This window comes from Pagrus pagrus (assembly GCF_965226575.1).
Source record: "Pagrus pagrus genome assembly, chromosome: 17".
In the NCBI taxonomy this organism is placed as follows: domain Eukaryota; kingdom Metazoa; phylum Chordata; class Actinopteri; order Spariformes; family Sparidae; genus Pagrus; species Pagrus pagrus.
The window spans coordinates 9,974,691-9,989,804 of record NC_140201.1 but is presented as its reverse complement, the minus strand read 5'-3'; the positions used below and the strand labels follow the sequence as shown (position 1 = coordinate 9,989,804).

The 15,114-nt window shown below is 39.8% G+C and overlaps 3 protein-coding genes across 4 annotated transcripts; all 3 read right to left on the bottom strand.

The window, feature by feature from the left end:
• Positions 1-267: 267 nt before the first annotated feature.
• dnajc8 (DnaJ (Hsp40) homolog, subfamily C, member 8) lies at positions 268-3,692 on the bottom strand. The gene is made up of 9 exons (XM_084378863.1): positions 3,610-3,692; positions 2,958-3,059; positions 2,022-2,078; positions 1,843-1,909; positions 1,556-1,650; positions 1,380-1,451; positions 979-1,070; positions 784-859; positions 268-699 (listed from the first exon to the last, which is right to left on the bottom strand). Exons 1-9 carry the CDS (start codon positions 3,679-3,681, stop codon positions 577-579), a joined length of 756 nt encoding a protein of 251 aa, XP_084234989.1. The 5' UTR covers positions 3,682-3,692; the 3' UTR covers positions 268-576.
• Positions 3,693-4,923: 1,231 nt separating this feature from the next.
• LOC311273185 (heterogeneous nuclear ribonucleoprotein R) lies at positions 4,924-12,695 on the bottom strand. Of its 2 annotated transcripts, XM_084380112.1 has the most exons (15): positions 12,527-12,695; positions 11,698-11,858; positions 11,463-11,581; positions 11,255-11,362; positions 11,038-11,151; positions 10,680-10,856; positions 10,454-10,589; positions 10,147-10,352; positions 9,900-10,049; positions 9,692-9,813; positions 9,063-9,601; positions 7,071-7,131; positions 6,092-6,153; positions 5,602-5,762; positions 4,924-5,030 (listed from the first exon to the last, which is right to left on the bottom strand). In XM_084380112.1, the coding sequence occupies exons 2-12, from the start codon at positions 11,852-11,854 to the stop codon at positions 7,097-7,099; spliced, it is 1,863 nt and encodes a 620-aa protein (XP_084236238.1). In that variant the 5' UTR covers positions 11,855-11,858; positions 12,527-12,695; the 3' UTR covers positions 4,924-5,030; positions 5,602-5,762; positions 6,092-6,153; positions 7,071-7,096. The 2 variants fall into 2 exon arrangements, with proteins under 2 accessions (XP_084236238.1, XP_084236237.1); XM_084380111.1 differs by lacking the exons at positions 4,924-5,030; positions 5,602-5,762; positions 6,092-6,153; positions 7,071-7,131 and having other exon boundaries at positions 8,190-9,601.
• Positions 12,696-13,196: 501 nt separating this feature from the next.
• LOC311272344 (ATPase inhibitor, mitochondrial-like) lies at positions 13,197-14,736 on the bottom strand. The gene is made up of 3 exons (XM_084378693.1): positions 14,561-14,736; positions 13,599-13,711; positions 13,197-13,499 (listed from the first exon to the last, which is right to left on the bottom strand). Exons 1-3 carry the CDS (start codon positions 14,636-14,638, stop codon positions 13,358-13,360), a joined length of 333 nt encoding a protein of 110 aa, XP_084234819.1. The 5' UTR covers positions 14,639-14,736; the 3' UTR covers positions 13,197-13,357.
• Between the last annotated feature and the right edge of the window lie 378 nt (positions 14,737-15,114).

The following is a 15,114-nucleotide window of genomic DNA, read 5'->3' as shown; positions in this document are numbered from 1 at the left end:
TGTTTTTATTCACAGTATTTTAATGAACACATTTCAGACATGCAGCTCTAAGAGGGACGGGATGTTGAGACACTAAATGCAAAACCTGCATTTGTACTGCAGACTTTAAATGTTTCTGTGGACATCCCTGAATCATTTTCTGTTCTGTGCTGTATTTGCTTGCAAAGTGATCGATAATTACAACCTTATTATCTCAACGAAAATGCCACGTATCTTTAGATACCACCTACCAAACCCTGGACTCAACTTTGCAGAACACTGGTGCAATAGGCTTGTTAAGTCCAAGCTTTATTTAGTTTAAAAAAAAAAAGAACAAAAATAATGACAAACCACATTTTTCTCGTCAGTTACAGACGTGGAAGATGCATCATTTTCCTTTCTTACATGAGGCAGGTAGGATCTCTGGGTCCAGATCACAAATATGTACATTAGAAAAACCAAGTACAAAACTACGTTGGTCAGGATGAGGAGGTGTCCCGATGATGCAGGACGCACAGCTGACTGGACGATGACGTGAGGATACACAGAACAGGGGTTTTTACAATAGTGAATTTAATAAAGTCCAATTTTACAGCATCATTCCCTCTGTTCCATCTTGACTTTTGGGGGCTTGAGGAAGGACCTGTTCTTTTTTTCCTTGCTTTTCTTGCCTTTGGCCTGGAAGGTCCTCCAACTGTCCACACGCCCATCTCTTGTTTCCTGACAAAAAAAATAAAATAAAACAGTCATGTTTCCACATTTCCATTTATACAAGGTAGTAACCACAGTCACAGAGGAACTCACCTCAAAGTTTTTCTGCCATTCTCTGTCTCGCTTTGCTTTCTCTGCTTGCTCGATTTCTTCCTCCCTTGCCCTTTTCCTGGTAAATTGAAAGAAATAATCCACAACATTTTGATGAGATAATATCACCATTTATATCTGATTTGGACATCTAAATAAAAAGGGTTAAGTCAGGTTTATATGCAGTGTGTCATTTACCTTTCATGCATGTCCTTTGCTTCCCTTTCCTTCCTCTTGATTTCAAGCTCTGCAAACAGCTTCATGGTCTGTTTGTACACTGCTTGCCTGAACTGGAAAGATAAGTTAATCCTTTATTAGTCCAACAAAAGGGAAATTTGCATTATTATATGGACAAGATGTATGATCACGGGCAATTCATATATTAAGACTGAAAATCCATTTGCCCAAAATAATCAACAAATCAATTCAGTTTATAAAAACACATTGTCCAATTGATGTCCAAAACACAGCAGTTAATACCATGACCGACACTACGGCTATTAGATCTGCTAAGTCATAACATTGTCCTCCCTTAAAGTCAGATTTTAATTCTATATGCAACACACATCCCAGTTAGTGTTTCTATGACTTTGACGTACCATTTCAGGGTCATCCTCTTCTACATCCAATAGTTTCCCATCCTTCTTCAACTGTTTCTTTTTCTCTTTTACCTGTTGGAAGACCAGAATGGCAGAAAAAACATGTTACAAAACAGAGCTGAGCAATACGGAGTTGATAAATGTTTGAAAGGTAAGGGAATGTATTGAACGCTCACATTATGCTCCACATATTCCTTTCCTGCATGGATCACATCTAAGGCTCTCTTCTTCTGCTCTGGTTCCAGGAGGAGTTTGTATGCCTTGTCCACAGCTTGAACACAGTGAGATATTCGGGTGAAATTAAACTTGTACATGATTCAAGAAGCTGAATGTCGTGATTTACTGTGTTTGTTAACATCCTACATGACACCACAAACTAGGCAACATGATATGAATTCATCAGTTTAATGACAGCTATTTTTTTTTTACAGCATGCATGTAATCAGAGATGTAAGAAATGTACCTTCAAAGGCTTTCTGTGCTCTGTCAGGATCATCCTGATTTTTATCTGGATGGACCAAAATGGACAACTGCAAAGTTAAAGAGACTTAATATTAGGAATCAAGAAACAAAACACAAATAAATCATCATGACTCTCTCACAGAGAGGACCACTAAAAGGATATTTTTGTTCTTTTCTTACCGCTCTAAATCTTTTCTTCAACTCGTCATCTGTTGCTTCTGGATCAATCTGCAGCACCTGAAATTGATGTGAACAATGGTAGGTTTCTTCTACATTAGTCTCTTAACTAAAGTGTCAATATAATATAATTATTACGTTGAGATCGATTATTACTATGGGAGTAATGTCTGATGAGCAGATTTGTCAGCCTATTTACTGTAACTCACACAAAAGATCAACATATGAGGTAACTCTTTTGCTGTTTTTTAGGCTGATGCCAATACAGGTATCAGTAACTAAACAATTCTGATAGATGTATAAGCCAATATACTTTTTTTTTTTTGCAACGATCCCTCAAACATGGTAATCAAACGTGTGAAGGAGGCAGGATATTTAACAATAAACTTCATTGTCTAAAATGATATGGGTGCACTGTAACAGTAAATTTCACTGGGCATTTAATCATTTCAAATTACCCCAGGCATCTTTTTCTGCATCATATTGTGTGAAAAAAAAGTTTTCATATCAGCCCATATCAGACAACATATACACCGATACCAAGATATCTGTTGTAGGCCAATATTGGCTGATAATATCAGCTAAACAATAATGGTTGGGCTCTACTGTTTTGACCTGTAGAGGCTCCTTTTCTGGCAACATAATGCAAGTTAAAATACTAGCAGTTACAGTAGAATGATCACTTCATTCAGTAATTTGATTTAAATTTTACTTCACTGATAAATAATTCAAACGATTGTGTGTGTTGTTAATTTTTTTCTCATTTGATGTCATTTTACATCAGTACTCAGGGTTATTTGCCTGTTGGTCAGACTCTTGGCTCCAATAACATGAATGATTGACATCCAACAGTATTTTCAACATTTATGAACTGACAAAATTATTAACTACAAACAGAATAGATACTTTGCATGACAGTATTTCATTCAGCACACTTACCTCAAAGGGATTGAGATTAAAGTAGGATGCGCCAGGCCTGAGCAGTCTATCAATCTGCTGCTTGGAGGTTAACACAGAGTCTCTCTTCTCTATCTGCTTCACCTGTCAGAAAAATATGACCATGACAACTGTAAAGAAAAATACAACCAAAGTCAAACTACAACGTCCATCTGAAGCTGTACTGTCTTGTATTTGCACAGCCAGAATTAAGTCATGATTTGTGACGAAACATTCAGTTGCTCTGAAACTTTTCTGGGAGCCTGACCTCTTCGGTCTGTGAATAATATTAATCAAAGCGTAGTTAACACGGCACTGCGACTGAAAGAGCTGCTAGATGTAAGGCTAACAGCTCCCGCCTTGAGAATAACTACTATTTAACCGATTGTGATGTAGTTTTAGCGACTTGTGGTGGTTGAGAAAAGGAAACGAACAACATAAACGATCTTTGGTGGTGTCCTGATAACACTGGAAAGACGGAGCTGCTCGCAAAACATCTCAGTTGAGTGTTAGCGCCTCATCGTTAGCCGATGCTCATGTCTGCGAGGCCTCATAGATGACAAACACGAGAACCGGCGAGTGAACGATTCCAGCCGATGTACGGACAGCGACCGACACTTTTAAAACTTAGGAGTTTGCAGAGGATTTATCGTACCTCCGAGATAAAGTTTTGGAATAATTCATCCGACGGGACGTGAGTCGAAGGCTCTCCTCCGGCGGCCGCCATCTTCCCCGGGTTTACATGTGACGTAGTGCGTCACGTGATCAGTTAATTCAGATCGTTCTTTTATCAAATAAATGATAATTTTATGTCTTACTCTGTCTAATCTATCTTAATGTTGTTATTATTTCTATGTGGCATATTTTATCATCTCTCTACTAACGTTTCATGTCTCATCTGTTATTACAACAGAATTTAATTATGGCCTTAGTGTGTAATTTAGTTTTTTTTCTTCTACATTAAAGAAAAACATAAAATAAAATCAGACAAATTGTGCCTTGCATAGAGTGAATTTACGTCAATAATACGTTACTATTAATTAAAACGTGAGTTAATAAAAGGGGACGCTTCGTGTGAGTGGCTATTTAAATATGAAAATAAATATATCACATACAAGTAATAAAAAAAACAAAAAAACAATTGCAAGGACGGAGGATACGAAACTTTACTTGAAAAAGGACGTTATTTCTCGATTTAAGAAATACCCTTGCTAACCTTATTTTGAAAAGTCAGGAAGTAGAAGAGTGTTCACTTCCGCTTCCACAAAAATTGCAGTTTGAAGGAGAAAACGCATGATTTTCAGTCCGTCATCAAACTTAGTAAGACTGTCGTTGTTATATTATCACATTTAGTTTTTTTTTTTTAGAGATTTACTCGTAATTCAATGAAGACATTCCGACAAGTTTACGTACAACTATTGTTGTTACGGTCTGCATACGTGCGGCAACATTAGCCTCCAACAACCAGCCAATACTTACTTGAATGTGCAATGCAAATATTATAAACGCTCTTCCTTACAACTCCTTCAGAGTCTCAGGCAATTCCCCTCGGCATGTAGCTCATTGCAAAGTAAAGCTTGCAAATACTGCTCCTCCACTTCGTGCTACCTCTAACCTACCTGTATCCACACAAAGTTTACCCCATAATGTGACCGCGTTGAGGTAGGAAGGGGCAAGTACAGTTCAGATACCTGGCGAAGGTAGGCCGCCGACAGGTGACAGTGGTCCGCCCATCATGTCAACATGCCCTCCCCCATTTCCATCTGCTAGACTGGTGAAGCTTGCAATAAAAAACATGTTTATCATTGACTGTATGAACCACAAATGAAATTAACACAAATAATTCACAAGACCTTACACTGTGAGGACCCACATGTGTTGTCAAGATATTCACCTGCTGTAATGTTTTCTAAGTTAATAAACACACAAGTAAATAAACACACAAGCACACACATTTCCTTGGGTAATAAAATATATTTGACAATCAAGAACAACACATAATTTCCCTTTTCAGTAATATTTCTGCTGGATGGAGCTCTGGATCCTCGTGTCCATCAGCTGTATCCTCCTACACTTCTGCAGTAAGTGAAAAGACATAAAACATTAGAATACAGACAATTCAAAAAACTCTGTATTACACAGGCAGCGTTATATATGCCCTACTCATTGGAGATGGAAATTTACATTTGCATCACTGACAACTTACAGCACTTACACAAAACATGTCATGTGTTATGTGTCAATATAAGCAGGCTTGGTTCTCTTTTGAAATGATACAATTCAAGGACTTTCAACAGTAAATTATTTTCAAAATTAAACAAAGATTAATTCATATACCAGTTTAACCCAGCACAGAACTTTGTTAAAAACTGGTGGGACATAAGGACCCTGATGAAAAACAAAAACGTAAAAAACAAAGTTGTCATGACAGGCAATTTTCAGCAATGTATTGAGAGATTGTATGAAGTCAGAGCAGATAATTATGGTGGGAAAAAATGCATAATGGTGCATCAAAATTCATTCTCATTTATTGGTGTAAACTTTTTTTAGTATGTTTTTAACTAATTATGCTCCAAGCAATGCAAATACTACAAGCCAAAGCTTTCTCCAACACAAGCAGCTGCACTAATCTACCATTACTTCTCACCTGTGTCTTCTCTGATGCGCTGTAAACTGGTCAGCCACTTCTTGTTCCCCTGAGTACCAGATCTGAAGTGTACAGTCCAGTAAGTGGTTCATTCCAAGGAATAAGAAACCCTGTGATGGTTCTGGCCCGTAGCTCGTGGTGAACAGTCTCCTGACTCAGCACTAGAAAAGGGCCACACAGAAAAGGGCATGTTAATAAATCTTGGTCAATTTTTCATCAAAACCAACAACATGACCAGAAAGACAGCTTATCATCTTTAATATGAAGGAATATATCTAACGACTGAAAAACGTATATGCTAGATTTGTGACTTGATGCTCAGTTATATTCTGAAAAGACAACTTACAAATCTTACTGACTCTGGGAAGTAAATACATTGTAAGGAGATAACTCAGACATCAAACATTATATTTAGAAATATGACAAAATGTAAAAAATACAAACATGTCGAGACTTTCTGAGCATTAGTTCAGATAATGAACAATCTTACCAATCAGTCCCTTCCATTTGTGTGAACTCATTCACATGGACGGAGGGCAGCTCCTTTACTGCCTGCTGACAAGAGGCAACATATAAAGACACAGTTCTGACATGAGAAAAGGACACTCCAGCATTTGATGGCACTTCAAAGCAAAACCAAAATCAGTCAATAGAGTGAATTAAGCTCGCTGCTGCAATACTGTGCTCCCCATTTCAGTCTTACCTGTGCAATGTAAATACTGCCATCATGTGGCTTTGAAGGGTACAGACATCAGTTTTGAGGCACAGCCATTGTTCCAACATCAGCCAATTTTACCCTCTTTTGATTCAGTATCACCACAGCTGTTTGAATACATTTGAAAAACAGCTCATGTAGTCAATATCTACCTATCGATCAGCAGCTTTCCAGCTCAGAAAAAAGCCAATAAATGCAGCGTCGGATAAAGGAACAATGGACCACTAGTCGATGCTGGTGTGGAACTGCTACCTCTAGCGGCGTAGGAGGGGAATTGATCACCACCACCTTCCATTCATAGAATGCGTGCAGACAGCTGAGGTGATTTTGGTGCAGTAAACCAAGACAGGCAACAGGTGTTTGCAGGGTTCTGGGGTTTATGGTGCTTACCAAATCCTTGACTGTCTGCCCTTTGGCTGTTTAATTCAGTCTTAACAAACTAAAATTGTGCTTTTCTTTTGGAAAAATATGTCTGTGAAGGAAATGTGCACTTCTCATGTGTTCCCTTAACTCCAGAAACATGCTGGTAACAAGATTTTAATAATTCCAATGATTCTTCGGTCAACTTTAGTGACTTGTGCTCTTCATTGCCTGGGAAAAAGAAATCACACTCCAACTATATAAAATAAAGCTTGATTTGTCGTACAGTATATTAGTAAAGAAACAATAAAAAGTATAATTATGGCTAGTGTTTCTCCAGTGATTACAATTAGCTACAGGAGAGGAGACAGTACTCTGTGCAAGGCTAGCTCACCCTTGAGTACCGTTCAGGTGAGTTCCTCATTCTAGTGGTGCCGCTCTCAATGCTTCTCCACCTAGGCAGGTTGGAATAAGAGGACAGACACCATGAAACAAAATACAGTGATACCATGGTACCAAAAGGCACAAGCTAATAAAAAAAAAAATCTATGGTAAACAAACTGAAAGGTGATCACTTGCTAAAGCAAAAGGCATTTTTTAAGAATTTTAACCCTTTGGATGATCAGATCCTTGGTGTGTCTTCAAAAGGAGAGAACGGATGGATGAGATGGTGTGCAGATTTTGGAAATTGCATACAAATACAAGTCCATTCAGTGTCAAATGTGTTGTTCTGACTGTTGGAAGGATGTCAGTATCAGGATCATATCAGTGCAAGTGACATCTCACCATTATCCAAGATTGTCCTCGTCTTTCAAGTGTGTGTGAACAGGTGTACACGGTATATGCTTCAGTACAACAACACTTATGTTAAAACACCCAAGGTGCAAAGCAAAAGGGAAATGTACACCAATGCAAATACCGCCTTCTTTTTACTTCTACTAGATTACTATTACAATAAACTACTGCATTATTATCCATTTCCTTGGCTGCATCCAAAACCCTTTTTTTGGCTAGCTTTGATCAGATGTGCTATGAAGGAACGAGTAAAATTACAGACAAAAGTAAAAGGGCTGTAATTGTAAAGCAATAATTTTAGCAAAATGTTAGTTATAGTTAATCAAGCATCTATAATTTTCACAAAATAAAATACCTAAGCTGTAGTTTACTCAAGCATAGACTGTTTACCTGTGCACACACACATCCTGAAAGACAGGTACGATCTTGAGTAATCGCAAGAAGTCCTCTAGCAGTTGTTGTTATTGCTGCAATATTTATTATATCAATTCCGGTTAAGCAAATGACTGCAGTCTGATGCAACATGCACTGAAAATTAAAGGGTTAAAATCCTGTTGAATCATTTCATCATCCAAACACCTTCGAAATTCTCTTGTCCCGTTGTCTGACTGCACAATTGACTTGGAAAAGAAGGTCTTCATCCAAATAAGAGAATTTGAGGTAAAATTCAAATCAAATACTGAATGACAACACTCAATTTGAGTATCTGACAATTGACTGATGCTCAGCTGAGTTTTATTGAAACGGAACAAACGTAAAAGTTATAAATACAAAGAACATCAGAGAACAAACTGCTATGGCTCTTAAGGTAAGCCAAACCAAATTCTATTGGGCAAGTTCAAAGAAAACATGGGAAGTTATGGTATCAGTTTTAAAAAAAAACACAATTTGTCTACCTCTAGAAATGCTAGGCATACACTTTGAACATTACAAAACTTTGATTTCTTCCTTCCTGTGGATTCTTTTCTCCACCATTGCAAAAAATGACGTATGAAGCTCTAACCATATGCATTTATTTACAAGCAAGTCCCTAAGCAACTATGAGAAACCACAAATAAAGGGAGTACAAGAAGGGGAGGGAGGAAAGGGGCATGGACAAAACTTCCTGCAAGGCAAATATCGTTATTTAATGTCCTCTCAGACTTTTGAGAATGAATGTCCACTTTTTTTGTAAATGTTCATTGTTGGCTTTAAAAGAATCAGGAACAAAATGTAACAATAAAAGTATTTTTTGTGTTTTTTAAAGACACGTGTCCCAATGTAACCGTAGGAGTAAGAAATGATTCACCACAACGGTTACGTTCACTTCTTCAGCCAAAAGGCTTTCCAGCCAATCATCTTGAGCCAATTCTGGGGTCTGTCCATTTTTTCTGAGATATATACAGATTTTTTTTTTCATGAGGGATGACGAATAAAAAGTCAATCAAAAAATTGTGGCCAATCTCCTGTTTTGTTTTTTTTTTGTCTTTTTTCTCGTTTTTCTCTTTTTTTGTTGACACTTTGCCAAATACCTTTTGGTGCATCTACTTCCACTGCTGCCCATAAGAATCCTGTGAAAACTCCATGGTGTCATTACTGTAACCATAGTTACCGGAATAGTCGGCCCCTTGCTGCAGGGGCTGCTGGGCGATGGGCTGGGACCCCCAGTTCTGTTGGTTGTTGGTCTGGCGGCGCTTGGAGTCAGGCTGGTTAAACACGTCTGCCTTCCTCTTTCCGCCGACGTTACCTCCGCGATTGCCTCTGGCTCCACGAGGACCGCGGCCCCTCTGTGGCTGGAAAGGGGCTCCCCGTCCTCCTCGGCCACCCCTCGGACCACCAAGGGGCGGACCTCTTTGGGCATAGCCACCACGGCCACGTGCCGGTGGCGCCCCACGAGCCCTCGGTGGAGGAGGCCCCCCCCTGCTGGGACGAGTACCACGGCCCCTCATGCTGTACACATCGTCGTAGCCGTAGTAGGGGTCTTCATAGCCACCACGGTAGTCATGATAGTCGTAGCCATAGTAGTCATCATAGTAGTCTTCATATCCATAGTAATCTGGTGGATAGGCATAGCCGCCTCGGCCACCACGACCCCTGCCTCGGCCTGGTGGGGGCATGCGTGGAGGTGGGTAGTAGTAGTAGTCATCATACCTGCAGAGAGGAGGATAGTGTTACATATAATGACTCCCTCATATGAGAATAAGTTGGGAAGTTGACCAGTCACACGTCCCTGTCCCTCACCCTGAATTCCTGGTGGTCTGCCGAGCTGCTTGGCGCTCTTTCCTCTTCTTGTCTGGGGGCTTTGCCAGGACGATCTCAATTTCCTCTCCTCCCAGCTCTTTCCCATTCATCTCATCCATTGCCTAACCGAACAAAACGGCCCATTAATGGAACGCACAGAATCATGAGACATGCATCAGACATCCTGTCCAAAGCATAAAATTCCCACCTTTACGGCAGCATCCCTTTCTTCAAAATGGACAAATGCGTAGTCTTTCAATTTCTTTACTCGCTCCAGCTTTCCAAACTGAGAGAAGGTCTTTTCAAGAAGCTCTTCAGTCACTGCAGTCGCCAGCTTCCTTACAAAGAGCACCTTGACCTACAAACACAAACAAACAAAATACACAATGTTTGTTACCCTGTAGAACAGAGCATGCTTGTCATGTTTCTAAGAGGAAGACATGAGACTCGCTAACCTTAGCCATGACCTCCGGGTCTGGCTCGGCGACAGGGTCAGCCCACTCTACAGTGACAGGATTTCCCCACACCTTGACCTTGCCACTCATCAGGCGGCGGCGAGCCTGTGCTGCAGACTTGTGGTCCTCGTACTCCAGGAAACAGAAGCCACGGTTCTTCTTCTTGTCATCTGGCTGGTGGTACAATATGACCTCTTGGAGACCCTCTGGAAGATAAAAATAGAACAAAAAAACATCTCTTAACTTCCATATGTCTTTTATCCTTCATATGACAGCACAAATCCACCTCTGTGCATTTGAAACTAACCTGTGACTTTGCCAAAGTCTTCCAATATACTTTCTCTTGTCTTGTTTTTTGGAATTGATCCGACAAACAGACGATTGTTTGCAACAGATATACACACTCCCAAGTACTTGCCAGGGCGGATTTCATGGTTATCGCACTGAAAAATAAATAAAGAGAGGCCGCTCTAAATATTCCAGTTGCTCTGTGGTTTGATATTTTTCTTACAATGCTCCGTCGTGCTACTTACAAGCTTCACTGCCTTTTGGGCATCATCCTTATTGCAGTATGTGATGAAGGCATAACCTCTATTCTGACCAGAGAGAGGGTCCATCATTAACCTGAGGTCCCAGATGGCACCAGCAGACTCAAAGAGCGGCACCAGCTCATCTTCATACAAATCCCTTGGGATTTTTCCGACAAACACCTGATGAGGAAGAGGGAAACAGATGTACAAGTGTAATAGATTTGTAAAGCCCAATATATAAGATTATATTTAAGGCTATTTATTAAGAACATTGCAGCATAAACCTAACAACTTAACACTTCTTGTTTGATTTGCATTGAAAATAATGAGAAAAATAAATAAATAAAAAAAATTTATCTACCTCCGTTCCAATCCCTGGTTGTGTTCCTTTGAACACATCCTCAGGTGGGGGACCTCCATATTTTCTCTGCCCCGTGGTGACATCCAGGGTGTATCCAGTCCGCTCCAGTAGCGCCTGAAAAATGCAAAAAGCAAAACATTAACTGAGCTGCATGGCTGCAAACGCATGTTTAGATGACATTTATTTTCACTTTCTACAAAAGAAAGTCTTTGTTTACCTTTATTTTTGCCTCATCCGGGCCCTTGGTGGACTCCTGTACTTTACTTCCTTGCTTTTCTCTCTGTCTGTAAGTCTTCATGACTCCACAAAGGAAAGCGCTTTTATTCTGAAATAAAAAAAAAGGGGGAAATTATTGATAACAATCTGCATGAACATAAAACTCCTCCCAAGACAAAAAAATAATATAAATCCATCCATGTTGTTACCTGTACATGGGACAGGTCGCTCTCTTTGAATTGCTGCAGCACAGTGAGAGCTCCCTCCTCATTGAACTCCCGCAGTGCATCAATGGCCCTTTCGTCTAGGTCAACATAGGCCACCAAGCCTACAATAACAAACATATTCACCGTCAGGCTTAGTTACAGTGGACACCATTAGTACTCTAGCACAGCTTGTTAATTAAATTTTAAAGCTTTCTGAGCCACAACAACCATTACCCACCTGTCTGGAAGATGTTATCTAGACTTTCAGCCACTTTCTGGGGGAGCCCTGCATCGATGAGCGTCTGGTAGTTCTCTGTGTGTGTTGTTGTCACATCCATGGGCTCTTCTTCCTCCTTTGCTGGGGCAGAGCTACCGTTCACCTCAGCGGCAGCCATTCTCCTGTCAAAGCGGGCAAGAAAAACTTGTGATTCCCCAATTCATATTTAGGAGTTTGTTTTTCCCTGTTGAGGATTGATCAATAAAAACCCAGGGTTTCATTATCTGAAAATGAAAGTCTGCTTTAATAAAAGATAATCTGTTAACAAATTGTTTACAAATCGATGGATGTTGTAATTTGAAATTTTATCTGCTGACCTATGTAACTTTAACACCATTACTTTTATTAGAAATAATGATACGGGGCGTTACTACAGTAAAAACAGTCAATAGGGAATAGCATGTGCTCATAATAATACTGTTAGATGACTGAAACTGAGTGTAAACATGCGGGTACAGTACGATAACCACAACCCGGTCACTTGAAGAAACCACCGTCCCGCCCCCCTCACATGCAGCTTGCTAGCTAGCGAGCTGGACAGATTTTTATCATATTTACATGCTTATAAAACGAACTATTTCCTCCAGTCAGATGCATTTTACGTTATTTGCAGCAAAACAGACTTCCAAGATGTTTTTTTTCTCATCTTGAACTGACCGTAATTTTGTTTAGCTTGCTGGCTGGCTGGCTAACGAGCTTATACGAAAGGCCTCGTCGTGCAGAAAGACACCTTTCACAAATTAAACACACGTTCCGCGCAACGTGCAAACAGATAGTTAGCGAAACTTACCAGACTAATTCAGGACACTAAAGACGACGTGTGTTAAAATGTGGAACGAGAGGCTTTGCGGACGTACAAAAATGTCTAATATGAAGAAAACGTTTGAATCTAACACACGAGACAAATTTCCAGACAGCTACGGTCTCGTCGTCGGCTCGCCCCGAACAACGCCACCGCTCAGCAAACATCGCGATACTTGGAAGAGGGGGGGAAAAAAAATAACACGCAGTAGGGGCGGGTTCTTGTTTTGACGTCTTCTTCTTCTTTTTCCAAAATGGCGAACTAGAACATTACTGCCACCAACTGTAGGGTTACAGAATAGTTTAAACTGTTGACTAATCCTATTTTATGGTGTTCAATGATAAATTAGTTGGGTTTTTTATATTGAAGACGAAGGAATATGACTTCATCCACATTCTCCATTTTATTACAGACGATACAAGTCTAATATTAAGGAACAGCCACTCTTTTTTGTATTAAATTTTGGAAAGATGAGAAAAATCAGAAAAATCACCATCAACTGTCCAACCATAGAGGTTGAACTTTGAATGGCACAACTTCACCTTTCTGTACATACTACATTCACGATCAGCCTTATTTGTCTTACGCAGTAATTCAAAGCACAGTCAATAACTGACATTTATACAACAAACAAGAAGGATGAGCAATGACTCACACGCATGTTCCAAAATTAAGCACTTTATTTTTATATTAGCATTCGTACATCAGTATGAAGTTTCGTACCTGACCTGACAAGCGGTAAATCATTTGATATGTGATCATCATTGGACTAGGCAAATAAGATGGGCGGACTCTCAGAGGAGAACAGGCTTCCTAGCTTCAGTCATCATGTTTCAGCTTCCTGATTTTGCCCTTGTGGCGGTCGATTTCTTTCTGCAGGCGCTCAATCTCTTTCTTATGGTGCTCTATCTCCTCCACGTGGTGCTTCCTCAGCGCCTCCATCTGCTCCTTCTCCTTCTGCCTGCAGGTGGAAACAAGGTGGAGAGAAACTGGATTAAAAATCTTGTGGAAAAAACAATCAATATACAGGCATGAGCTTCAGCTGTTGCATACTTCTCACCTGAAATAGCGCTCCTCCTCCGCTACCTGTCGCTTTCCAAATGCTCCCCCTGCTTCCCTCACAGAGCCTCCTCCACCTCCACCTTTGCCTGCTCCCTTACCCAACTCGCCAAGCTGGGATAAACAGAGGAAATACATCGTCACAATTATCATACAAGAAAGTGCATCACAATGTACATGAGCTATTATTCCATGACTATCTTCAGTTGGTTTTGTCAGACAAAAACACATTTTATCGTAAGTATTTTCTCATTGTGTATGCCTAAAATAAGATCAAAGCACCTATTATATGCTGCTGATGTTTCTTTGATAGATGCTTTAGTAAACTAATTAATTTCCCTTAGTACATATGGTTGATCCAATCCTTTCATGCAACAGGATAATTAATGACTGTGTGTTCTTGATTTATAAATATCACATTTCTCTATCAGACAAATTTTAAGGCAGTAAATGTAAATTTATATTTGTCTCAAATGACTTGAACAATATGATGCAACTCTTAAACATTCTCTTTAATAGCAGGGTGGAAAAACGATCACTTCTGGAAAACGTATTGAACTACATTTGATTTTTTTAATATTATTTCCTTTTTATGCCATCTCTGCTCCAAGTTACAAATCTATAACTGCTACTAAACTGTAGACTTTTGTTTAGTTGTACGTCCCTGTTCTGCATTGTACAGTGCATGTCTCAATGTATGTCATATCATTGCTCAACACTGGAGCTCACCTAACCACTAATACAGCAACTTATGAGCTCAGAATGGCTCATAAACTACATGTCTAACGAAATATGCTGCAGCCTTTACATGTATAACGTTAAATCTCTGTTAAATTTACTTTACTACGGTGACTATAGAAGTTAGCCACTACCTAGCATTGCTAACTTCGTAAGGCTAAACACTTTGCTGACATTAGCAAGCTCATGCTAAAACTGAGAACGCCAACTGTCACCACTGTTTACCTGTTCAGATGCCATTCTAACGTTCATCTGAGTGAAGATGCTTCTCCTCAGGTTTGCTCTCAGAAGAAACCGTGACATTGTCGGATACTATTCGTTTAATTGTTGCTAGTGTTTTGTTTCTAGTGTTTCTACTGTGCTTTGCTCAAAATGCGGAAATTTGAAGAGGAACGCCTTCGATGGGCGTGGAGCCTAGCAACCTCCGTGACACGTCGGCCCGCTGCTGCCACCACGCGGTGAGGGGGCGAAACTGCAATGGTTTGTGTGCAGCTGTGCTCAGCGGTGGGGGAAGTCAACACAGTGCAAATATCTACCTATGGGAAAAAAAACAACAACAGTGAATGTAATTTTACAGCCAGTGAAGAGTTAGCTGTGTAAGAAATATATGTCATGAATAGCAAAACATTCAGTCAAAACATGTCAATATGTCTCTGGAGCTATATTCAGCAAGGAGGAGGAAGAGGTAGGTAGTCTAATTATCTTAAATGTAAATGAAAAATAAGATAATGACTGAAAGGGTTATCATAGTGAATTTTCTGTCAATTAACCAATTTACC

What these genes read in the sequence shown, in the direction of transcription:
- dnajc8 (XM_084378863.1), bottom strand. Translation starts at nt 3,681, where the DNA reads ATGGCGGCCGCCGGAGGAGAGCCTTCGACTCACGTCCCGTCGGATGAA. An exon ending in TCCAAAACTTTATCTCGGAG is followed by an intron (nt 3,060 to 3,609) that starts GTACGATAAATC and finishes TTTTTCTGACAG; the next exon opens with GTGAAGCAGATAGAGAAGAG. An exon ending in AATGGCAGAAAAACTTTGAG is followed by an intron (nt 700 to 783) that starts GTGAGTTCCTCT and finishes TTTTTTTGTCAG; the next exon opens with GAAACAAGAGATGGGCGTGT.
- LOC311273185 (XM_084380111.1), bottom strand. Translation starts at nt 11,854, where the DNA reads ATGGCTGCCGCTGAGGTGAACGGTAGCTCTGCCCCAGCAAAGGAGGAA. An exon ending in AGATAACATCTTCCAGACAG is followed by an intron (nt 11,582 to 11,697) that starts GTGGGTAATGGT and finishes TTGTTATTGTAG; the next exon opens with GCTTGGTGGCCTATGTTGAC. An exon ending in ACCCGGAGGTCATGGCTAAG is followed by an intron (nt 10,050 to 10,146) that starts GTTAGCGAGTCT and finishes TTGTGTTTGTAG; the next exon opens with GTCAAGGTGCTCTTTGTAAG.
- LOC311272344 (XM_084378693.1), bottom strand. Translation starts at nt 14,638, where the DNA reads ATGTCACGGTTTCTTCTGAGAGCAAACCTGAGGAGAAGCATCTTCACT. An exon ending in TTAGAATGGCATCTGAACAG is followed by an intron (nt 13,712 to 14,560) that starts GTAAACAGTGGT and finishes TGTTTATCCCAG; the next exon opens with CTTGGCGAGTTGGGTAAGGG. An exon ending in GAGGAGGAGCGCTATTTCAG is followed by an intron (nt 13,500 to 13,598) that starts GTGAGAAGTATG and finishes TTCCACCTGCAG; the next exon opens with GCAGAAGGAGAAGGAGCAGA.